Source organism: Nelumbo nucifera, chromosome 3 (genome assembly GCF_055504915.1).
Source record: "Nelumbo nucifera cultivar China Antique chromosome 3, China Antique-T2T, whole genome shotgun sequence".
NCBI lineage: Eukaryota > Viridiplantae > Streptophyta > Magnoliopsida > Proteales > Nelumbonaceae > Nelumbo > Nelumbo nucifera.
The window spans coordinates 99,363,814-99,388,284 of NC_142651.1; the positions used below are offsets into that span (position 1 = coordinate 99,363,814).

Sequence of the window (24,471 nt, forward strand, 5' to 3'; positions counted from 1 at the left end):
TGAGTTGACATAGTAAAAAATGATCTGAGGGCTTCTAATGTAACCATGGATATGGCCCTAGACAGAGAGTAATGGCAAACAGAATTTATGTATAAAGAGGAAAATCCATGCCCACCAAACTGTAAAAAATTTACCAGATTGACCAGAGAAGGAGTAAAAAGAAGTACAAAGAAAATAAAAGGCACTTACAGAAATCCCTGAACCTAAATATGGATTTAGGGGAGAAAAGGGGAAAAGTACAACATGGTGCAGAAATATAATATACTACATGAAGTTCAGTTATAACTTACAAGGACATCATAATATGTTAAACAAATATGAATAAGGAACACAGACAAACACAGCGGTGGGAGGGGGACCAATTATTAACCTAAACTAGCAGACAAACAAAGAGTTCATCCTAAGTCCATAGAGAGAAAAGGCTTGTATAGATATTCAACAAGGATAACTAAATGTTCAGTATGAATACATACAAGCCTAGAACGATATTGGCTAAATTCTCCCTTGCCATCAAATTCGTCACTCCACAACTCCAGTGCCCCTAGAGACAGAGCTGTTCCAGGTGGAACTTTTTCTCTCTTTAGCATACGCTGAAAAGATACATCCAGAATAGCACTACAGATATCGTCATTAACGAAATTCAAAATTCCTTTCTTTTCCTTATCAGCTTGTCCAGAAGCAGAACTCAGATTGGAAACAGCAGAACCATCCCCAGTTGCTTGCGCAGCAGCCTTTGGCTTGGCCAACAAGTCCCTCATTAGTGCCTATCAGGAAAAAGAAAGAAAAGAAGCACAAAAAATCGTTAAATGGATTAATGGAGAATCACATACTCTAGCCTTGATTTTAATGATCACAATACCACACCAGTGAAAAAACCAGCAAGAGAGCTCCACATACCAGCCAAAAAAGCAAAGATTGAAAATGAAGAGCAAGCTTTATATGTTGAAAATATCCCAGCATCTGAGAAGGCAAAAAGGTGTAAGACTCATAAACTGTGAGCACATGGTTCAAATCAAAACTAAAGGTGGTTTACATGCAAATGAAATAACTCATAGTCTAGTTTTTTTTTTCTTTTTTTTTTTTTTTGAGAAGTAAAGATTAGTCTAGTATAAATGTATATTTTTTTTTTTATCAATAACAAGTTATCATTTATCAATATGAAATATTTCATAGCATTTACTCAACAAATATTCTCCGTTAAATATTAAAATCTTATTTACCCATGAGTAGTTAGGGATTAGTTAAGATTTGTGTACTGTAACATTTCTAAAACATTAACTTTCTCCAAAAAACAATATGCGAAATAAAATAGTAAAAATCCTGACAACCACAAATGATGATTTTCTAATAAATTGCCTAGCTAAAAGAAATGGTACACAATATACATGCAGAAGGGAAAATCGTTGAGAAAAAGTTAAAAGGCCACTAAATCCCCCCTCCCCCCCCCCCCCCCAAGAAAAGGCTTTAGCCTTAGATATGCTTGGATTAGGAGAGGGTCTACCACCTGTTTTACTCATGCAAGACATCAATAGCAGGAAAGCAAACCATTTGGGAGCCCAGGGTTTGGGGGGGACATAGTAGGGATCCCACTACTGCACTACATGCGTGGGAATTGCTCGGGAACTGCAGTAACACCCACAAATTCAAGTCTAGGAAGATTTATTAATGGGACTGGAGGTAGTAGTTGATGTAAGAAAGTCAGGGAAATTGGAGGAGAGATTGAACATTCTTCAAGCATGCTTGGTCGGTAGATTAGTAGGGAGAGAAGTGGAAATAAAGGACTTCAAGAGTTGGGTGAAGCTAGAATGGGGAAGAGAAAAAGGTTTTGGGAGTACGGAAACTGCACGCAGAGATATTACTGGTAATGTTTCACAGTAGACAATTTGCTGAACATATTTTAGAGGAAGAGAAAAAAAAAAGGTAAGAGATTTCAATTTGAGGCTGGATAGATAGTTGTCGGCAGCTGGAAGTGGTAGAAGGCAAGTGGAAGGGGGCAGTATGGATAGACATCATAGGGATCCCACTACATATGTGGTGTATCAATACATCCGAGGAATTAGCTGCCTCATGCAGAAGATTCATTAGAATGGACAACAGAAATAGGACTTGGGAGAAAATGGACATGGCAAGGATACTGGTTGAAGTCAAAAACACTTCTAACATTCCAAAGAGGTTGTGCTTGGGTTTCGCAGGTGAATGGCACGATCTGAGATTGTTTGTAGAAGGAGTAGATGGCACTTACAATAGAGCTGAGAGGTATCAAGGTGCAGAGACGAATCAGGACAAGGGGAGGAGAGAGGAAGAAGATCAAGCAGAGGAGGAAGGAGAGAGGAAGAAGATCAAGCAGAGGAGGAAGGAGAGAGGAAGAGATAGGGAACAGGGGAGGAGCTGAAGAGGTAAAGGAGACAAATAGACGAAGGGGAGAGGAAGAAGATGATGCACTGGCAGAATCATTAAGAAGAAGGAGGCGCGTGGAAGGCAAGGGTGAGGTGGAAGTTCAGCATAAGGTAAACTTGAAAGTTAGTGGGCCCGAGTTAGTAGGAGGAGAAAGTAGTAAAGAGGGGGGCGATTCGAAGGGGAAAGAAATCGTCACCAACCGATGTTAAGGAGGTAGGTGCTAAAAAAAGGTTACCGCTTCAATAGCTTAGCAGTAAACTTTAAAAGATGGACCAAAAAGAAAGGACGGGAGAACAAGAGGGTAAAAACGGAAGAACAAGCCTATGTTCAAAGAAAACCAGTTTTGAATGCTCGAGGTCCAAGAAACAAGAAAGCGCTGAGCACAAGGAAGAAGAAAGCAAAGGTTGGATCTGGGTGGTCACCAAGTATGAGAACATACGAAAGTTTAAGATTTTGGGCAGCGAGGTAGATAAATGAAGAGCGACAAGCTCAGCGGCAGGAGAGTTGCATAGAACAGATACAAAAGAGAAGTTTGTGGAGTCAGAAGGAAGTAAAGAGCCAAAAATCCAGGACGTCGAAAAAGATTCACCCAATAGGCTGAAAGAAGGGGTTTCCAATTCCAACTGCAAGACAGAGAGCTATAAGAAAGAGAAATCTCAAGGAGAAGAGGAAGAAGAGTCAGTGACATTGGGGAAGCTGCACATTCAGGAAGGGGAGTGCCTCCCGATCAACCAGGATTCGAGTCCTATAGAGAATACAGAAAAGGAATTAGAAGGAAAGAAAGAGAGTATGGGAGTGTCGATTCAAGTATCCTGATATCATCGCTCAGAGTTGAAGGGGTAAGTCAGTCGGGCAAGCCGAACATTCTGGTGTTGGAAACTCCAAACAGAGAGGGGAAAAAGGAAAAGAAACAGAAGGAGGGACAGGGGAAAAAACTTCAGTTAAGAGATCTCTGAGAGAGAAGAAAGGGGGTGGAAGACGAAACAGGGTATACAATAGAAAAAGAAGACCTAAAGACTCTTCTAAAAGATTAGTAAGTAGGGGAACAAGGGGGGGAAGGTGAAGGGTCGGTGATTGGGTAAAGGAATGGAGAGAAAGATAAAGAAGAACACACAAAAAGATCACGAAGTTGAGGAAATAATACAAAATGGGAAGGTAAATATTAACAAACTGGTGGAGAGGGAGGTGGAGGTTGGAAAGTCTCTCAAGCTAGTCTTCTGGGGAGGGGAATGAAGGGATGAGAGATCCATCACATGGACACCCAAAGATTGCGGAATAAGGGGCGAATTTCAAAAAAAAAATTATCTCCCTTCAACTGGGAATCACATTCCCTATTTAGAAAATCATATTTTCAATGATCATTCTTGAACCTTAAACTGAATCAGATCTGAACCAAAAGGAGTAGGGGAGGATTATACCTGATACGGAGAAGTAGTATCTCCCAACAGAGGTGTTCATGCCCAAGGAAGGATGCAAAATCTACTCCCACTAAAGATGGCGCAATGCAGGATAAAGCAGAATCAGCAGTGTTCTCCAAGAACTTTGTCCTTCGCAAGAATCAGCAGGATGGTACGTGAGCACAACTTCCTTTCAATCCTTTCTCAAAGAACTGATGTCAAGATCCAATCTTGACTTCTCCCACAACTGGAGATCGAACTGGCAAACAGGGCGGCAAGAACAGGGAGGCGGCAAGAGAGTATTCGCAGGGTGCAGAATTCTCTCTTCTTGATTTCAGCACTAAAGAAAATCTGATGATCTCACTTAAGCTGCCGCCCCCTTCTTTTGTTAACCTAAAAAATCAGCTCCTAATCCAAATAGGAGCAGCTTATCCAAATCATATTTGGATAAAACTTCTCTTTAGGTGATAGGGATAAACCCTTATCTTATCTGCATATTAGATTAGCTTTCTCCTAATCTCATTAGGAGGTTTCTAGATCTGAATCATATTCAGATCTGGACTCTCTGAGTGGATAGGATTAAGACCATATCCTATCTGCTAATCCATCTCAGAATTCGCCCCTTTAATTAACTAAATGAATAGCCCAGTTCGAAATGGGCTTTAGGCCCATTAAGCTTATGTGCTCACTTAACCTTCCTAACTGCTGCCCAGTTGGGCTTCCTTGTATGGCGTGGGACCCAAGCATTGATCTACACACCAGCCACATGGGTTCGGCCCAGCCTTTGTTACAAGGCCTGGTCGAATACACTGTTAAAGACAGTGCACCCCCTGAAACCCATCGAATGGGCTCTATGGGCCCAACATTTACCCTAAGTGGTCCCTGGGCCAAGCCACCTTGTAACACCCAGGGACTGTGGGCAGATGCAAGATTAGCCCATCAAGTATTATCCTCAATGGTCTTACACTTAACCTCTCAGCCCATAATGATCATACACTGGCCGACAAGAGAGGACCTCTCCCTCGGCTGCAAGGAACAGTGTTGCACTCTCTACTTATATGGATCCCGGGAATTAAAACCTTCTTGCAAACATTTTAGAAACCATAATATATATACTTTTATATCTCATATAAAATATACTTTGCAAAACAAATCTCAACGGTTGAAATCGGCTGCCGGCAGTCTTGGTTTCCATCAGTGAGAGTGCATCCCCGATCATTACCTTTGTCCGACAAAGGGGCTGATCCTGTCACTATGATCACCCACTCAGATGAATTCTCAGACTGTCCCAACATACCCAGGTTTTGACCCCCGCTAAGGATCTCACTGAATGGTACATCAAAGACAGCCCAATCCGACACTGAGTGCAGTATCATAATCGAGTCTAGGGGTCGGGTGTAACTTTCCAGTTTTGCCCATCAATCTCCAAGGTCCAGGGCAATACTGGAAATCTGGTCCAGTTCAAAGATTCAATTAATCCTACACTGTATGTGCCTAGGGTCTCACCCTGGCAGCTGAGACAGGTCACCCCAACCGACTTGGTGGCACTACAGTGTCAACCTTGTCAGGATAGGTCTCCCCAGACCGATCCACTGGCTGTGAACATTCTAAACTAACACGAGTCTCATTAAGTGTCCAGTTTAAGGGTATTACACAGAAACATACCAAGGAAACATGAATCAAATATGCACTTTTATTCATTTACAATAAACTCATAAAGTACATCATTCTGATTGAAGCTAAGGGCATACAAAACTGTCTAATAGGGAAGGCTTTGCAAAAATAGCATTTGAGAAGTTTGAAAAGAAGAAAAGAGAGGAGAAAAAGAGGGAAGAATATTTAGAAAAAATAAAGGGGTGGGTCGAGGAGGGAAGAGAAGAGGAAGGGTTGGACAAGCTCAAGTAATTTGGGGGGAGGAGGAGGAAGATGAGGATTCTTAGCTGGAATGTAAGAGGGTTGAGAGATGGAAGGAGGAGGGGGATAGTAAGGAACTTGCTTCGAAGCTTTAAACCAGAGGTGGTTTTACTCCAAGAAGCAAAATTGGAAAACTTTGATATGAAATTGAAAAATGAAATATGGAGGGAAGAGAGAGGAGAGTGGGTAGAGCTTAAAGCTTCGGGCTTGTCAGGGGGAGCTGTAATCATATGGAATTCAGGGGTCTTTAAAAAGGTTGGGGAGGATGTTGGAGTGTTCTCAGTCTCAGTATGCTTACAAGAAGTAAATGGGGACTGGAGATGGGGTTTAACAAATGTGTGGGCCAAATGAGGAGGGGGAGAGAAAAGAGGGATGGGCCCTGGTGTGTGGTGGGGACTTCAACATAGTAAGGAGAAGGAATGAAATGAAGGGGGGGAAGGGAAAGAAGAACTTCTATAGGTATGAGGAGGTTTGAAGAATTTATAACCAATAATGAGCTGATTGATCCACTATTGGTCGGAGGGAAGTTTACATGGTTGAATGACCAAATTCCAGCCATTCTCAGAAGCTGGACATAATCTTATTCTCTGAAGATTGGACGGGCAGGTTATGTAGGAGAAGCGGTTCAGGAACCATTAACCATTCAATTATCAGATCATACACCAATCCTGTTGAGAAAATTTGTGGCTGTTACAGAATTCAAACCTTTCAGGTTGAACAATGGATGGCTTCTTCAATCAAACTTTGTAGAATGGGTAGAAAACAAGTGCATGGGTCAGCAGATATAAAAGTTTTTTAAAAACTGCAAGTAATTAAGCAAGAATTAAGGGAGAGGAGGAAGGAAGCATTTAGAGGGGAGCATGACAGGAAAAAAAAGAGATCTTGGAAAAGCTGGCCAGATTAAAAGGCATGAGAGGAAGGAGATCTTAGAAGAGAGTCAGAGACTCAAAATGATATGGCTGTATTGGAATCCAATCTAGAGAATTTAATGTTGGAGGAAGTTAGGTGGAGACAAAAATCTAGGGTCATATGGTTGAAAGAGGGAGATAAGAATTCTTCTTTCTTCCATGCTTTTGCAAATGGGAGAAGGAGAAATTTGCTTACGAGGATCCAAGTGGAGAAGGAGGTGTTCGACACATGGGGAGACATCCAAGATAAAGCGGTTTCATATTATAAGAACTTGTACACAGGGAGAGGGTGGAGTTGGGTATCCTTGGGAGAATTGGAACCAAAGGGACTAAGAAGTAGTGCGACAGGTTGGCTATAAAGGGATCTTGAAGTTGGAGATTTGGAGGCTCTAAAAAAAATCAATGGAGACAGCACCAGGGCCAGATGGCTTAAATTTTAACTTCATTAAAAGCTGCTGGTATTTTTTACAAGAGGATTTTATGCAGATGTTCAAGGGGTTCTGGAAATCCAAAAATCTAGATAGGAGGGTGAATGCGACTTTCGTTTCTTTAATACAGAACAAAAGCGATGCAGTGAACATAACAGAATTCAGGCCAATTAGTTTGCTAAGTAGGCCTTACAAACTATTGGCAAAAGTACTGGCAGGAAGGCTGAGAAAAGTGATTCAAGAGGTGATAAGGGAGACTCAGATGGCCATTGTAGAAGGTAGACAGATTCTGGACTGGGTGTTGGTTGCTAGTGAATGTATAAATTCAAGGTTAAGAAGTGGAATAGCAGATTTGGTTTGTATGCTAGACATAGAAAAGGCTTATGACCATGTTGAATGGGGATTCTTGGAGGAAATGTAAAGGTTGATGGGGTTTGGGGAGGTTTGGAGGGGTTGGATATATGGGTGCATTTCTTCAGCCTCCTTCTCACTGCTAATTAATGATGTGTCATCAGAATTTTTTCAAGCCTCTAGAGGATTGAGGCAAGGGGTTCCACTCTCCCCTTTCCCGTTTGTCATAGTCATGGAGGCACTAACTTGATCATGAAGAAAGGAGTGCAAGGGGATGGTTAGAAGGATTCAAGGTTGGAAATGAAGGCCTGAGTATCACTCACCTACAATATGCTGATGATACCCTAACATTCCTAGACGCTTCAGCAAACCAAGTCCTGAACCTAAGAGTTATTTTAGCCAATTTTGAGATGTTGACTGGCCTAAAGGTGAACTTTTTTTTGATAAATGAGTGATATTTTATTCAAAGGAAACAATATGATGTTACAATACAGACTGCCCGAGGAGAGGCACGAGCTGGTACCTCTCCTCAACAACAACAATGTACTACATCAGACTAGGAAATGAAAGTTTACAGAGCTGCCCAGAATATCCGCTATGGTATTAGCTGTTCTACCCACCCACTGAGAATTAACAGTCATGTTCCTTGAAAACCAATTAACTTTCCTCATAATGTCCCTGTAGCACCAAATAACTGAATGGATTTTTTAACCAACCCACAACAACTTTGGAATCTCCTTCAATAAGCAAATTCTGAACTCCTAACTGATCTGCAATCTGAATACCTTGTACCGCCACTAGAATCTCAGCTCTAATAGAGTCTCCTATACCCACGGAGCCTGAGAATAAAGCTAAGATATTGCTGTCTTTATCTCACAGCACCCCTCCTATCCCAGAAGGACCTGGGTTTCCTTGGCTGCTACCATCAAAATTCAGCTTTGTCCAGCCTTCAAAAGGAGGCACCCACACAGCTGGTACCATGTTCTTCCTGGTACTGCTACTAACCACAACTATCCAATTCCTCCAAATGTCATCAAAGGAGTATATTTTAAAGGAATCCAATGATCTCTGCCAATGGATTGCCCTGGTCAAAATACAATCCTTTACAGTCTGAATATTTCTCTCCTTCTCTTGGAAAATCCTCGCATTTCTTTCTTCCCAAATTGTCCACAAAGCAGCAGCTCTAATGCACCTCCACATTGTTTTACCATTTTTTGTGGGCCACACACAGAAGGAAGGGTCAAAGAGCTGATCTACAGTTGTAGTCAAATTCCACTTGCACCCAAAAACAAGGCAAAGATCCAACCCCAAATAGCATCAGAAAAGGAACAGGTTAAAAGTAAGTGAGAGCAATCCTCATCATTAGCCCAGCAAAGTACACACCAGTTAGGAGACAAACACATGGAAGGCCTTCTCTTCTGCAATAAATCTGAAGTGTTGATTTTCCTATAGAACACCTCCCTGCAGAAAATAATAATTTTAGGAGGTACAGGTCTAGACCAGATCTCCTTAGCTGGAAAACCCAACTGTCCCGAGGAAGAGCAAAGGGACTTAAAGAAGGAGGCACACGTGAAGTAACCTTTTGGATTAGGGGACCAAAGTCTCACATCAGATCTGAGAGGGTACAAAAAAACGCTTTCAAGTAGTGACAAAAGGTCTGAAACACAAGAAAGTTCATGATCCCTCAGGCCCCTACGAAACCCAAAGTCCCAATTCAGAGAGGAAGGAGAAACAGATGTTGGAAGAAAGTGCGAACTTAGAGAAGAGCTTTTTGATAGGAGTTGGGGGCATAAGAGTTGAGGTAGTGAGACAGTATACAGAGGTGTTGGAATATAAGGTAGGGGAGCTGCCTTTCATTTATCTTGGGTTACCAATGGGAGCAAGGGCATCATCAAGTAGTATATGGAAACCTTTATTAGAAAGGGTAGAGAGGAGGCTAGACAGATGGAAAGCCAAGTACCTTTCTATGGGTGGGAGAATCACACTCATCAAGAGTGTTCTCTCAAGCCTACCAACATATTACTTTTCCCTCTTGAAAGTTCCCAAAGAAGTGGCTGCAAAGGTGGAAAAAATTCAGCAGGATTTTCTACAGGAAAGGGTGGGGGGACAAAAAATTCCACCTAGTTAAGTGGGAGAAGGTTTGTAGAGCAAAGGAGGGGGGAGGCTTAGGGCTGAGAAGGGTAAAGTTATTTAATAAAGCTCTGTTAGGGAAACGGCTGTGGAGGTTTGGGCAAGAGGGAGAAAGGGAGGCATTATGGAGAAGGGTGGTGGTAGGGTAATATGGAGTGGTAAGGTTCGGGTGGGAATCCAGGGAGGTAAGAAGTTCCTATGGGGTGAGTGTGTGGAAGGGAATCATGAGCTTCAATCAAAATTTCAGAAGTTTAGTTAAGTTTAAAGTGGGGGAAGGCTTTAGGTTAAGGTTTTGGGAAGATGAGTGGTTGGAGGTGGGAAGATTATGTGAGGTATGTCCTAGACTTTATAAATTGACAGATCAGCAAGTGCCTATTGAGCAGTGTTACGAGTGGAGGGGGGAGCAAGTGGTCTGGAATCCAAAGTTTAGAAGACCTTTATTGGACCAAGAAGTGGAAGAATGCATTCAGCTATTGGATAAATTGGAAGAGGCTAGCATTTCCAGAGATACAACAGATGGTTTATGGTGGAAAGATTGCATAGAAGGACGACTTTCAGTTAAATCCTTTTACAAGGCTCTTCTCAGAGATGGTAGGGATTCAAATCAGATAAAAGGTGTGTGGGGCAATCCTGTACCCCCAAGGGTAGAGGCTTTCGCCTGGCTGGTGGCACATGATAGTATCTTAACTTGTGATCATCTGAAATCCAAAAGCTTGCAGCATGCAAATTGTTGCTATATGTGCAGCCAAGCGGAGGAAACAGTTCTCCACTGATTCTTCTCATGCAATGTGGCAAACTTTATGTGGAAGTTTTTCTCTCATCTGTTTGGAGTGGCTGCTTTTCATCCCGCGACATCAGCAGAGCCTTTTTCCTCATGGCCTAAAATCAGAGGAAGCAAGAAAGCCAAAATCTTGTGGAAATGTATCCCATTTGCAGTATGCTGGGCCATTTGGAAAGAAAGGAACAGAAGGGTATTTGAGGACAAGTCAAAAAATAAAAATCTGATAGCAGGAGTGGGCAATATGACTTCAGCCTGGGTGCACAAGGCAGATCTGTTAGAGAACTTCTGGAACACTTTGGAATTGAATCCATTTAACTTTGATTCCTTTCAGTGTAATTCTGTTAAGGATATGGTTTGTCATCTAGACAACCAGCATTTTGAGACGTACTGCATTTTTTTCAATTTAATGAATTTCCTTTTTATTCTTCAAAAAAAAAGGCTATTGACCAATGTTGATCCCAGTTATCGGGGGTAGGGGTAGATTGGATACAAACCTAACTGTTGCTTTTTTTTGGCACAGAGTGGCAACTCTTAGACTAGAACCCACATTCTCATGCTTGTCAGCCCAAGGTTTTAACTTTTAATAAATTGCTTAATTAATAATAGACCTCGAAAATTCCTTCTTCAAGCATGAGACTGACACAGCTCATGCAACTTTATAAAACATCTTAAAGTCCTCAGTAAATACAGAGAAAAACAAGGATTATCCTAAAATTATTATGATTGCATAACCCTGGACCACCTTGATGACTGTGATTTCATCAAAATTAGCTTATCATCATAATTTGGGTCACAGAACCTGTGCACTAAATAGTGCAGATTTCTTGAGATACCAATGTTAATTTGATAGGAAAGTACTCTTGAAGACAAAGATAGTGCAGATTTCTAGAGATAACAATGTTAATTTGATAAGAAAGTACCTCTTGAAGATATAGAGGAAGAATGGTGCTATCTGAGGCAATGCATTGCAAGTTTGAAGAACCCAAAGAGACCATACTCTCACATATATATTCAGCAAATTCAAATTCACTGTCATCCATGCCACCAGCACTTGAATTACTTCTGCATAAGAAGTCTCTAGATATATTCATCAAGATCTGAAAGATATTACTCATTGCAGAATCAAATTCAGAAGCAGAAGCATCAACAGGCCTCTTCCTGCAAGTCACATCAGCACAAGCCAAAAAGGAACAGTGAGAGAATTCTTCACACAACCAGTTCGATAACCATTTGCATTAGAAAGAACAAAGAAGTTTCCACAAGATGTCACATTAAATACCTTGGGGAGACAAGTTTGAAGAATTCACAAGCATGGAGACGGAAATCAGGAGAAGAAAGTAAGTACCCACATCTGTTTAAGAAAAAACAAGGAAACCCATTCCATGGAAAAAAAAAAAAAAAATCAAGACCAAACTTGGTGTTTAAAATATTTGCAGAAAGAAGACAAAAATCATATCGAACCACTAAAAAAGACAAAAATAATACCCATGAACTAGGCCATATTTTGCAAGATCAGGTAAAGGGGCCCACTCAGCATATGCATTAATAGCATTCAAAATAGCTGTTACTGTGGCTGCATGCTGTTTTGCAAGGTCCAATTGTTGTCTGTCTGCCTCACTCAAAGCAGCCCCAAAGTGCCTCTCAAGCAACTGTATTACAAATTAGGACATCTTCATGATGCTGGAACATATTAATGGGCTGGAAAATAACAAATTAAAGAATACCACTTACAGTGTACAATAAAGGCAAGATGTCAGGCAACGATTGAGTAAGCCCACGTAATAATAGCCTGCGTCGATCACCTGTATAATACATATAGTAGTAGTTTAAAGGTCACAGTTCAACAGACAAGGAAAAGACTTATCATAATGACAAAGTGACATGCACCATGTCCTGTTATATACCTTCTAAATCTTCATTATGAACTGTAATATCTTCAGGAAGCCACCTCAGCATCATGGAAACCAACTCAGCCTACAAAAAAGGAAAATTGTGTTAACTACCTCACAAAAATTTTATGGTCATAATGTAACAAAACAAGCCAACAATAGCAAACAGAATAAGATGAAATTTACTTGTATAGGACCATTGTTCGATAGAGAAACTAGAGATGGAAGGAGTTCTTTCCACAGGCTTAGCCCTTCTCTCCTAACTATCTGTCATAGAGACAAAAGAAATGAGTGCAACAATAGGAAGAGTTCTTTCTTCTTTTTTTGGGGCCAGGAGGGTGTTGTCCATCGAAAGTTGAAGAAAACCCAAATCTGGCAAGGTAAAAAAGACAAACCTCGGCCACAAGCGCAGCTGTTTGACTTTTCAAAGCCCATTCTTCACAAGGATTTGCCATCTCAGAAATCAAATCTACAGCAACATTGGCAAAGTTTCTTCTTTCCATGGAATTCAATTCTTCCCATCTTAACCGAACCAAATGCTGCAAAAAAAAATAATAAAAATAAATAAAAATGATGGTCAGGCCATACAAATACCACTGACTTCAGATAAGTGTATCATATGCAATCCACCCTGCCCGAGAACCCAGATAGCTGCGATCACTGTTGTTTTATGACCTTTTCATCAATTTTTAGCAGAAAATGCTTGTTAGAGAAACAAGCAATGAATTTTGAGCAGAAAGTACTTGTTAACATGGTTTTCGAAACGTCGTTGACCCGGACGGTCGGACTGTTCGGCCCGGGAACCACCCAGGCAACCGGTTCCATTTTACCCCAAACCTCGTCTTTGGCCAAAAACCGTTGAAAAAGTCAACAAGCCATTGACCCAGGCGGTCGAACCGTCAACCCGTTCAACGGTTTTGGCCATTTTATATTTTTAATTTTTTGTCAGAACGGGCCGTCCATTCGAACCGGACAATCGGACCGTCAACCCAGAAACCGGTGGCCAAAAAGGTTCCGTTTCCAGGTTGTTTTTTAAAACCATGCTTGTTAGGGAACTATTAAATGAGTAATACTCTGTCGGACTAAAGGAAGATTCTTCAGTTGCATATGTTTATTCAAGTTGATACATGGTTTGGCACAGTAGGTCGGGATATACTGAAGCTAGATATTTTCCTGATGATTAGAGATTCTTTAGAGTTTAGATAGAAACAAGCATATATATGAATTACTCAACACAGACAGCATGGAAAAAGGAAAAAAAATCAATACAACCATGTCAAAACATTGAATGATTCCATCCAGAAGAGATGTATCACATTTATCACTTGACACTAATATGTCCTCTTTGCAGTTTACCAAACTGAACTAGTACATAATACTTTCAAATAGGATCTAGCATTGGTATATGGACATGAACCTGCAACATTTTGAAAGCATGCAACCGAATCTCAGAAGACCAATCCTTCCTAACCAAAAGGAATGATATGTTTGCCAAAATACGAAGATCTCCTACCTTTATCTGCAAAAGTAAAAGAAAGACAGGTAACTGCCAGTAACAGTTTGAATTGAAAAGTAACATAGAAAGTTGTTTATTTATTGTTTTGGCAACTAATTAAAATTAGCAAAGGTCATATAAGATGATAGTCTTTATGTCATACTTTCATAATGATAAAAGTTGATCAAAGATATGGAGACACAACAGAAGTCCTTGAGAAACTATTAGAAAGTCTTACCATTTAAAGAGGTTTCTAAGAGAAGAAAGTAAGAAAAATAAAAGAAAATATCAGTAATAAGGCTCAACAAATGTCTCACCAAACCATAAAGTCTCTCTTTTATACAAGCTTTCACAGAAATTAAGAAAAGAAATATTCAATTTCTCTTAAGAAATCCATACACACAACTCTTTAGAGAGATTTTCTTGATGAAGTCTGTACAACATTACAAATTTCATAATTTTAAAGTGTTCAGTATCAATGGCATGATATGAGCTTTTATATAACTACAAAAAGACTTTTTTATCAGCGAAGTAACTCCAAAAAGATTTCACGATGAGCATATCCTATAGAAGAAACAAATCATGAGTGCAGGGAAAAAAACTCTTAATTTAACCTTAGGATGCCACAGATGCAGCATTTTACAATAAGAGACTATATGCCAATATCAAAGATCTCACATATGTAAACTCATACCTAATTAAGCAATAAAGATAACATCTTACATGTCTATTTTATAACCCAAATGTAACTAAATAACAAAATAAAAGTCACTGGAAAACCATTGAAACACAATATGTTATCATGTAATATGTAAACACTCCTAAAAAGTATACGAGCCCTTCAGTCCCCAGAAATATTGATGCTAAATAGGACTCAACAGGGTAAAATTTGCAAAATATGAAATACTCAGAAAGAATTATTATTCAAATAAATTGACAGAAATTACACTCAACTCTGCAAAATATGAACTTCAACAGCTTGCATTAGATGGAGTAGAGGCATTAGTCAAGGTTCATTTATTTGCTCACTTTGTGAGTGCAAGTGGATTCTAAGGGAATAAAGTCAATGGCATATGACTTAACATAAGGAAGAGCATAAACTAATATACTAACTTAATGCCTCCACAATAAGGCAATAAGATATCACAATGAGCTACAGAACAAGTCCAACAAGAACCAAGAGCTACACAATCCAAAACTCCAAATCCAGATACACCAATAGCTAAACTAACAGTAAAGAAACTGTTAGTGGTGTTAGTGAAGGGGTATTTCAGTCTTTGTACTTGTTGAGAATGCTGATGTGTACTGTTATATTAGTTCGAGTGCCTCTTACTTAAAGAAGGGCACTCAAGTCTTTTCCAATAAGTTAATAATATAATAACAGGTCTGGCCGAATCAAGGGATTAACTTTTTTCCCTAATTCGAACCAGCCTTTCTCTCTTCTCTCTCTTCTCTCTTTTCTTCTTTCCTCTCCTACTTCTTGCTGTCTACTTTACTCTACAGTCAACGAACAAGACAGAATTCTATGGCAGGTCAAACTTCAACATGGTATCAGAGCTAGGTTCACCAAATCAGACTTGCTAGAATTCTGCCTTCTGCGCATTTGAATTAGGGTTTCACTTGGGGTTCTCAGTTGTGAGTTGGAGACTGGGAAAAGGGCTGAAAAGGAGTGATCGCCCTCTTCCCTAGGAGGTCTCTATGCCTCCGATTGTGTCGTTGGTGATTGGTTGCTGTGGTTTCTAAGCCCTAGTTAGGGCTGGTACGTGTGGTGCAGTGGTGTCTCAGCCTTTCGTATGGTTGGCCTTCAGGCGATGAGGTAAAGTTTTTTTTATATATTTTTTTTTTTTGGAATACATGAGAGGTGTAGTACAGTTCGCATGATGGGTTTTCAGATTGCAGTATGCTAGGGTTTATTCTGGTTTGTGTGTGATTCGAATGGCAATAGTGTCTACTGAATGGTGAAGCTTCCTATAGTTGTGGATTAATGTTGGTGGTGTTACAAGTGTGGTTTTCAGCTTTTGATATCGCTGAAATCAGTGTGTAGACCTCGGTGAGTAGGGGTTGTGGTGTTGTAGTTTTCAGCATTTAATACTGCCGAAATCAATGTACAGATTTCGGTGAGTAGGGTTTGTGGTGTTGCAGTTCTCAGCTGTTGAAATCAGTGTGCAGATTTCGGTGAAGTGTCTGTGTGTAGTGTGCAGTGTGTAGTGCTCCTAATTCAGTGCTCAGAATTAAGGGAGTTCGGCAATGGCAGATAACAGTGATAGTAAACCTAGTGTCATGATATCTACTGACTACCTGAATGTCCAAATGACCTCCATTAAACTGAATGGATTATGTCCCTTGGGCCAAGTCTGTAGAGGTTTTTCTGAAGGCGAAGAAGAAAGTGAAGCATATAAGAGAGGAGAAACCCCCCGCTAATTCTCAGGAGTATGAAGACTGGGAACAGGAAGATGCACAGATCATTACATGGTTGTGGAACAGTATGGAACCCAAAATCAGTGTGAACTTCATGTTTCTTGACACAGCCAAAGAGGTGTGGGATCATGCTAAGAAACTGTATTCAGGTCAGGATAATACCACTAGGGTATATCAACTGTATCAGGAATACTTCAATCTGCAACAGGGAAATCAGAGCCTTGAGGAGTACTATGCCAATGTGAGGAATATCCGTAATGAGTTAAATGTCTATCATCCTCTCACTTCAGATGTCAAAGTTCAACAGCAACAGCGAGAGCAGCTTGATGTGACACGGTTTCTGGTGGGGCTGAAGTCTGAGTATGAACCTGTACGAGCCCAGATACTAGGGGGATCTGCTCTTCCATCTTTAGAGGAGGTGTTTGCTCGTCTTCGGAGGGCTTCCATTGGATCTATGGACTCTAATGTCTCCGATAAATCAGCATTTGCAGTGTCAAGAGGCCGAGGTGGCAGAAGTGGGACTCGAGGAACCCAGCCTGGCAGGAGTGGTAGTGGTGGATCTACACATATCCGTGGTGGTGGTCGTACTGGAGGCAGAGATTCAGGGGGAGCTCGTGGTAGAGGACGTGGCTCGGGTCCACGGAAGTGTACTCACTGTGGTTTGGATGGACATACCATTAACTACTGCTATGACTTGCATGGTCCTCCCTCGACGTGGGCCAACCATGCCATGACTAGTGACACCAGTTTCAGCTCTACATAGGAGAAACGGTCAGCTGACCCGATGCCTTCTACTCCCTCAGATGATCCAGGCAAGGAGATAGTGAGTGTTCCTCGTGATGAGTATGAGAGGTTTGTTCAATCCAAGTCGCAGCAGAACACAGCTTCCTTTGCACACTCAGGTATGGCTTGTTTGGCATCCACACCCAACCCTTGGATTATTGACTCTGGAGCCTCCGATCACATGACGGGAACTCCAGGTGTGTTTTCATCTCTCACTCATTGCTCAACATCACAATCTGTTACCCTTGCTAATGGCTCCACGTCATCTATCTGTGGTGTTGGTAATGTTGACCTAGACCCTGTATCCCTATCCTCTGTTTTATATGTACCTAAGCTTCCATTTAATCTTATGTCTGTTAGTAAGCTGACCAAGTCCCTTAAGTGCTCCATCACTTCTTACCCTTCTATGTGTGTTTTTCAGGATCTCAAGACGGGGATGAAGATTGGTGGAGGGCATGAAGCCGGTGGACTATATTATCTTGATGGTGGTGTCAACGGCTCTTCAGTCATCCATTTCTCCTCTCCAGTGGCACTGTAGATTTGGTCATCCTTCGCTGAAAGTGTTGCAGTCCTTAGTCCCTTCATTGAGTCAACTTTCTGTTTTAGATTGTGAGTCTTGTCAATTTGGGAAACACCATCGTGTTCCCTTTCGTTCTAGGGTCGATAACCGTGTGTCGAGTCTTTTTTCTTTAATTCATTCAGATGTTTGGGGTCCTTATAAAGTGATGTCATATAATGGATACCGATATTTTGTTATTTTTGTTGATGACTGTTCAAGAATGACGTGGCTCTATTTAATGAAAGAAAGAAGTGAATTATTTTCCATCTTCTAGAAATTTCATGCTGAGATCCGCAATCAATTTGGTGTTCACATCAAAATTTTCCGTTCTGATAATGGTCGTGAATACTTGTCTTCATCTTTTCGAGAATACTTGGATCAACATGGCATTATACACCAAACTTCATGTACCTATACTCCGCAACAAAATGGGGTTGCTGAGAGAAAGAACCGCCATCTTGTAGAAACGGCACGCTCCCTCATGCACCACATGAATGTTCCCAAAACTTTTTGGAGCGATGCAATGCTCACCTCTTGTTTCTTAATTAATCGGATGCCCACGTCTATCCTTGATGGTCGTTCTCCTTTTAGTGTCTTATTCCCCAACATGTCTCCGTTTCCGCTTTCTCCTCAGGTATTTGGGTGTGTCTACTTCGTTCATAATCTGAGTCCCGGGACTGACAAGTTAGATGCACGTTCCGTGAAGTGTATCTTCCTTGGTTATTCCCAAACTCAGAAAGGGTACAAGTGTTATCATCCTAGTTCTCGTCGTTCCTTGGTATGTGCTGATGTTACATTCTTCGAGTCTACTCCGTTCTTCGTGGGGTCCGGTGCTGCTGCTTCCCCCACATCACCACCTCCTCTTCCTCTTCCTGTGGCTGATCCACCTCCTCTGGTTCCAGTCATGCCTACGTCCTTGCCTCCGGTGCCACCATTGGTTGACCGTCCACCCATCCGTCACGTGTATACACATCTCCCACGTGTACCGGCTGCAGCTCCTCCAGCTTCATCACCGTCGACAGATCCAGCTCCAGCTCCAGCTCCGACACCAGCCTCCGACCTAGATCTTCCTGTTGCCTTACGGAAAGGTAAGCATACTTGCACCCTTCACCCTATTTCCAATTTTGTTTCACTTACCCATCTCTCCGCTTCCCATCGCCAGTTCATATCTTTGTTATCCTCCGTGGTTGTTCCTAAGGATGTCCAAGAAGCCCTTACCTCTCCAGAGTGGTGTCGTGCTATGGAAGAAGAGCTCTCTGCTTTGCATCATAATCACACTTGGGATCTCACCGCTCTTCCTCCTAGGAAGCAGGCTGTCGGTTGTAAGTGGGTGTATAGTGTTAAGTACATGCCAGATGGTCGTGTTGAGCGCCTGAAGGCGCGGCTGGTTGCCAAAGGGTACTCCCAAACCTATGGCACTGACTACACGGAGACGTTCTCCCCGGTTGCTAAGATAGGGTCAGTTCGTGTCGTCATCTCTCTTGCAGCTATGTCTGGTTAGCCTCTCCATCAGCTCGATATCAAAAATGCCTTTTTGCATGGGGATTTGCTCGAGGAGGTCTACATGGAGCAACCACCCGGGTTTGTTGCTCAGGGGGAGGATGGTAAGGTATGCAGACTTAAGAAGGCTATTTATGGACTTAAACAGTCCCCTCGAGCATGGTTTGGTAGGTTCAGTGAGGTGGTCAAGAAGTTTGGTATGAAACAGTGCCAAGTTGATCACTCTGTCTTCAGTCTTGACTCTTCGGCAGGTAAAATAATATTGGTGGTGTATGTGGATGATATCGTTGTGACTGGGAATGATAAAATGGGCATTGACAGATTGAAGGCATTCCTACAGGAACACTTTCAGACAAAGGACCTTGGCAAGTTGAAATACTTTTTGGGCATAGAGGTAGCAAGATCTAAGCATGGCATTAATTTGTGCCAGAGGAAATATGTGCTTGATTTACTGGAAGAAACAGGATTGTTGGGTACTAAACCGGCTGAGACACCTATGGAAACAAATACGAGGCTGAGCAGTGATATAGGTGAAGTGTTTGAAGAGCCTGGTAGATACCGACGACTTGTAGGCAAACTAAACTATCTAACCATTACTCGGCTAGATATTTCATTTGCGGTTAGTGTGGTGAGTCAGTTCATGCAGAAACCTTTGGTCCCACATTGGAATGCAGTGCTAAGGATTGTGAGGTATCTGAAAGGAGCTCCTGGTCGTGGTTTGCTATACAGAAGTGGTGGAAAACTGGTAGTAGAAGGATACACCGATGCTGATTGGGCAGGTTCTATGTCTGATAGACGATCTACCACAGGCTATTGCACCTTTCTGGGGGGTAACCTGGTAACATGGAAAAGTAAGAAGCAAACAGTTGTGGCAAGAAGCAGTGCAGAAGCAGAATATAGGGCCATGGCACATACTGCTTGTGAACTAGTGTGGCTGAGGAACCTTCTACAGGAGATAGGATATGACATCAGTACTCCAATGAAGCTCTATTGTGACAATCAGGCAGCGGTTCATATCTCTTCCAATCCAGTGTTTTATGAAAGAACCAAGCACATCGAAGTTGACTGTCATTTTGTGAGAGAGAAGGTGCTGAATGGGGTGATAGAAACTACATATGTTAGTACGGGAAACCAGTGGGCAGACTTGTTTACAAAAGGCTTGAGTCGGGGGAGAGTGGACTACATATGTAACAAGCTGGGATTATATGATATATACTCACCAGCTTGAGGGGGAGTGTTAGTGGTGTTAGTGAAGGGGTATTTCAGTCTTTGTACTTGTTGAGAATGCTGATGTGTACTGTTATATTAGTTCGAGTGCCTCTTACTTAAAGAAGGGCACTCAAGTCTTTTCCAATAAGTTAATAATATAATAACAGGTCTGGCCGAATCAAGGGATTAACTTTTTTCCCTAATTCGAACCAGCCTTTCTCTCTTCTCTCTCTTCTCTCTTTTCTTCTTTCCTCTCCTACTTCTTGCTGTCTACTTTACTCTACAGTCAACGAACAAGACAGAATTCTATGGCAGGTCAAACTTCAACAGAAACATAATAACCATGATCCACATGCCATCTTGAGAGTTGTCAGAGGTGTCAAGATTTGAGAGTCTATCACAGGCGGTGGAGGCAGGTTGATTTCGGTCATCAGCAGTCCAGGCCAGTCCCAGTTCCTTCTGCGGATCCAGATCCAGGTACCACAGTCCCTTTATCAGATTCAGGTCCCACTAAGATACCTTCCACTATTGCTACTTTACCTCCTTTGGATGACCTTGACCTCCCCATTGCAGTCCATAAAGGCAAACAACGTTGCACCACATCCACAACTCATTGCATTTCCCAGTTCCTGTCCTATGATCGCCTGTCCCCCTCTTACAAGTCCTTTCTCACATCCATTGTTGATATTCCTATTCCCAGAACAGTGCAGGAAGCCTTGTCAGTTCCTGAGTGGAAAGATGCAATGAAGGTTGAAATGGATGCTCTTCTGAGGAATAATACTTGGGAGCTAGTTGACCAGCCTAAAGGAAAGAAACCGGTTGGATGTAAATGGGTATTTATTGTGAAACATAATGCTGATGGTTCCATTGAAAGGTATAAAGCCTAGTTAGTTGCAAAGGAATTTACTCAGACTTATGGTATAGACTACTTGGAGACTTTTGCTCCTGTAGCAAAGATGACCACTATTAGAGTTTGTAATCCCTTGCAGCCAGTTACTCTTGACCCTTGTTCCAAATGGATGTTAAAAATGCCTTCCTCAATGGAGACTTACAGGAAGAAGTCTACATGCAGTTACCTCCTGGATTTTATGATGCAGAGAGAGGAAAGAAGGTTTGCCTGTTGAATAAAGCCTTGTATGAACTAAAGCAGTCCCCCAGAGCTTGGTTTGATAGATTCAGACAAGCCCTTGAAAAATTCGGTTATGTACAGGCCCAATCAGACCATACATTGTTCATTAAAAGAGTGGACTCTTCCTTGACTTTGCTTGTTGTATATGTGGATGATATTGTAGTGATAGGGAATGATAACAGTGAGATTGAGTCTCTTAAACAACTCCTTCATCAAGAGTTTGAGGTGAAAGATCTAGGAGAGCTACGATACTTCTTGGGTATTGAAGTAGCTAGATCTAAACATGGGATTTTTATTTCTCAAAGGAAGTATGTTCTAGATCTATTGGAAGAAATTGGAAAGTTGGGTGTTAAGCCTGCAGATATCAGTGCAGAAGGTGGAGAGCCACTTGAAGACAAAGCTATGTTCCAACGGTTAGTTGGAAAACTCCTATATCTTTGTCTCACACGACCGGACATCAGTTATGCAGTCAGCGTTGTCAGTCAATATGTGCACTCTCCTAGAACTACTCACCTCCTTGCAGTTGAGAGGATATTAGCATACTTGAAGAGATGTCCAGGTAGAGGTATATTATTCAAGAATATTGATCACATGAAGATAGAGGTTTATACAGATGTTGATTGGGCTGGGAGTGTTGATGATAGAGTGTTGTTTCTCATTCTAGTGTTGATGATACAGATAGAGGTCTACCTCTGGATCTTGTGCCTTTGTAGGAGGTAACCTTGTCTCTTGGAGGAGTAAGAAACAAAGTGTTGTTTCTCATTCTAGTGCAGAAGCTGAATATAGATCTATGGCTAATGGTGTGGCTGAAATCCTATGGCTGAAGTCATTATTTGAGGAGTTGGGTATTGCTTATGAGAAGCCCTTAATGTTGTATTGTGATAATCAGCCTGCTATTAATATAGCTCATAATCCGGTACAGCATGACAGAACTAAGCATATTGAAATCGATCGACATTTTGTCAGAGAAAGGGTTTCGTCTCAAGAAGTGTGTCTCCCGTATATCACCTCCAGCATGCAGCTCGCAGATCTTCTCACCAAGGCTGTTCCAAGGAAGAAGTTAGAGGCAGACCTATGCAAGTTGGGAATGACAAATATCTATTCCCAACTTGAGGGGGAGTGTAGAGAACACTGATGTGGACCCCACTACTGTGGTCCCCACTGTGTTCGTATGGCAGCATATTTTTGTTAGTTTATTTTTTGTTAGTTATGTTAGTGTTAGTTGGTAGTTATTTCAGTTTGTTATTACAGCTTGTTATTTCAGCTTTGTTATTAGTTTATTTGCCATGTAAGCAATAAGGGCAATTCAGCCCTTTTACAATTAGTCAACATATATAAATATTAAGAGTGGGTTGGCAGATCAACTGATCAACCCTCTCTCTCTTTTCAAAATCTCTTCGTGTGCTTCTTCTCTTTTCTCCCTCTCTTCTCCTTCTCTTCTGAAATTTCCTCTTTCTTTTCTTTTGAATTCAAGACTGATTGTAGTCTTGATCGACTACTAAAATCAGCCAGACACGGTACCAGAACCCATCGGATAACACTTCAACTGATCTGGGCAGAAGTTCTGGTTTCACCCCTGCAATCTTAATCTCGGCAGCGTGTAAGTCTTGAAGATTAATCTCCTCCAGAGCCCCTCCCAACAGCCTCACTATGTTCTCCAGGTTCAACTCGTTCCAGAGATGAAAAGGAAGTCCTATCAACTTGAGCATGAAGCTTCCAGAGGTGTGTTCCATTTCATTACATAGCAGCTTCCAATTTTGAAGCTGGATCAAGCCCTCTACAGAATCGAACGTTGTGAAACCGCACTCTCCATCCCCAACATCAAGGACTGCTTTCCTGTCTGAGAACAGCTTTAATGCTACAGCGGATTCCGTTTTCTAAGTTACACACCACTGTGTCCAGCAACTTTCTCCAATCCTTCACTTCTTTGTTGACTGTTATCACCATTCTCCTCTCCCAGATACTTTTCTCAGCCTCAAGCAATAACCTTTTTACACCCGTCGAACTAACAGTGGCTTCTCCACAAAGGGAGGAGCTTTGTTTTGTAGCTTCCTGCTCCTCATCATTTGTGTCAACTACCAACTGGTTCGGATGATTTTGCTCACTAGGCTCCTTTATGTTTGTGTCTTGTACCTTGTTTGAAACGCTGTCAACATGTAAAAGGTATTGTTGTAATTTATCTGCAAAGACCGGCCATCCCTGTACCTCCTTCCCTTCCAGAAGACATACCATCTGCCTCCTGCTGTCAAAATATTCTGTGATAGCAATGAACCATCCTCTCTCATTCCTTCTCAGCTCAGCTTCAAATCTCTTCCTTTGCACTTCTACGGAATTTCACCAACCTACTGTCCTAATAGAGTAGGTTACTCCATCAATAAAACCTTTCAACCACAACACAGCTTCGTCAGGCAGGAGGATCGTCACCCTCCTTTCTTCTCTGATTTTCAACAGGTTCCTAACTCCAGCCCTTCCAAAATCGAACATGATTCTCTTTGTCTCAACCCTTAGTTCAGCTTTCCACAATGTTTCCATCATTCTGAGACCCTCAGTTCAACCTTGGGTGCATGAGATAAGAGAGGCTAGATCTTTAGCATCCGGCTTGAAGCCTTGAACACCTCATTTACACAGGCAGCAAGATCTGCAAACTCCATAGCAGATTCTAGATCTTTGCCAGTTCAAGTCCAGTATCATGGAGACTTTGAGTTATCATTTTTCAATTTTAATTTTTTTTAGTGACCCCTGGTTCCCAAAAGAAGTCCCTCATGATCTTCTCTAACCGGCTTGCCACTTTCACTAGAATTTTGAAGGTAGAAAGGAAGTACACTAGTAAATTGGCTAGTATTGACTTCATAAGAGTTATCCTACCTCCCAATGAAATGTAATTTCTCTCCCAATCCACCAGTCATTTGGCAAATTTCTCAATCACTGGATACCAAAAGCTATTTGAGTTTGGATTCCCTCCCAAAGGTAGCCCCAAATACTATAATGGCCAATCACCCACTTCACACCCCAAAAGCCTAACTAAAATATTCACCTCTTCACTCTCTAGGTTCACTCTTGCCACATAGCTCTTGCCCCAATTCACTTTAAGGTTGGAGATTCTCTCAAATTTATTCACAGGCCTCCTTAGGTTCACAAGCTCTTCTGTTTTTCCTTCACAAAGTAAAATAATGTCATATGCAA

The 24,471-nt window shown here is 41.6% G+C and overlaps 1 protein-coding gene across 5 annotated transcripts in view; it reads right to left on the bottom strand.

Moving 5' to 3' along the window:
- LOC104588937 (ARM repeat superfamily protein) overlaps positions 1-24,471 on the bottom strand; it is a 51,330-nt gene that overhangs the window by 24,515 nt on the left and 2,344 nt on the right. For all 5 annotated transcript variants that reach the window (XR_733876.3, XR_733875.3, XR_016084190.1 and 2 more), the window contains exons 2-11: positions 13,613-13,714; positions 12,591-12,734; positions 12,382-12,462; positions 12,211-12,280; positions 12,038-12,108; positions 11,792-11,955; positions 11,586-11,657; positions 11,227-11,464; positions 898-960; positions 474-764 (exon numbers count right to left, since the gene is read on the bottom strand). Coding sequence is in view for 2 of the 5 variants with exons in the window: in XM_010247069.3 (XP_010245371.1) it covers positions 474-764; positions 898-960; positions 11,227-11,464; positions 11,586-11,657; positions 11,792-11,955; positions 12,038-12,108; positions 12,211-12,280; positions 12,382-12,462; positions 12,591-12,734; positions 13,613-13,714 (1,296 nt within the window). In the remaining 3 variants the exon portion in view is untranslated. The remainder of the gene's footprint in view (positions 1-473; positions 765-897; positions 961-11,226; positions 11,465-11,585; positions 11,658-11,791; positions 11,956-12,037; positions 12,109-12,210; positions 12,281-12,381; positions 12,463-12,590; positions 12,735-13,612; positions 13,715-24,471) is intronic.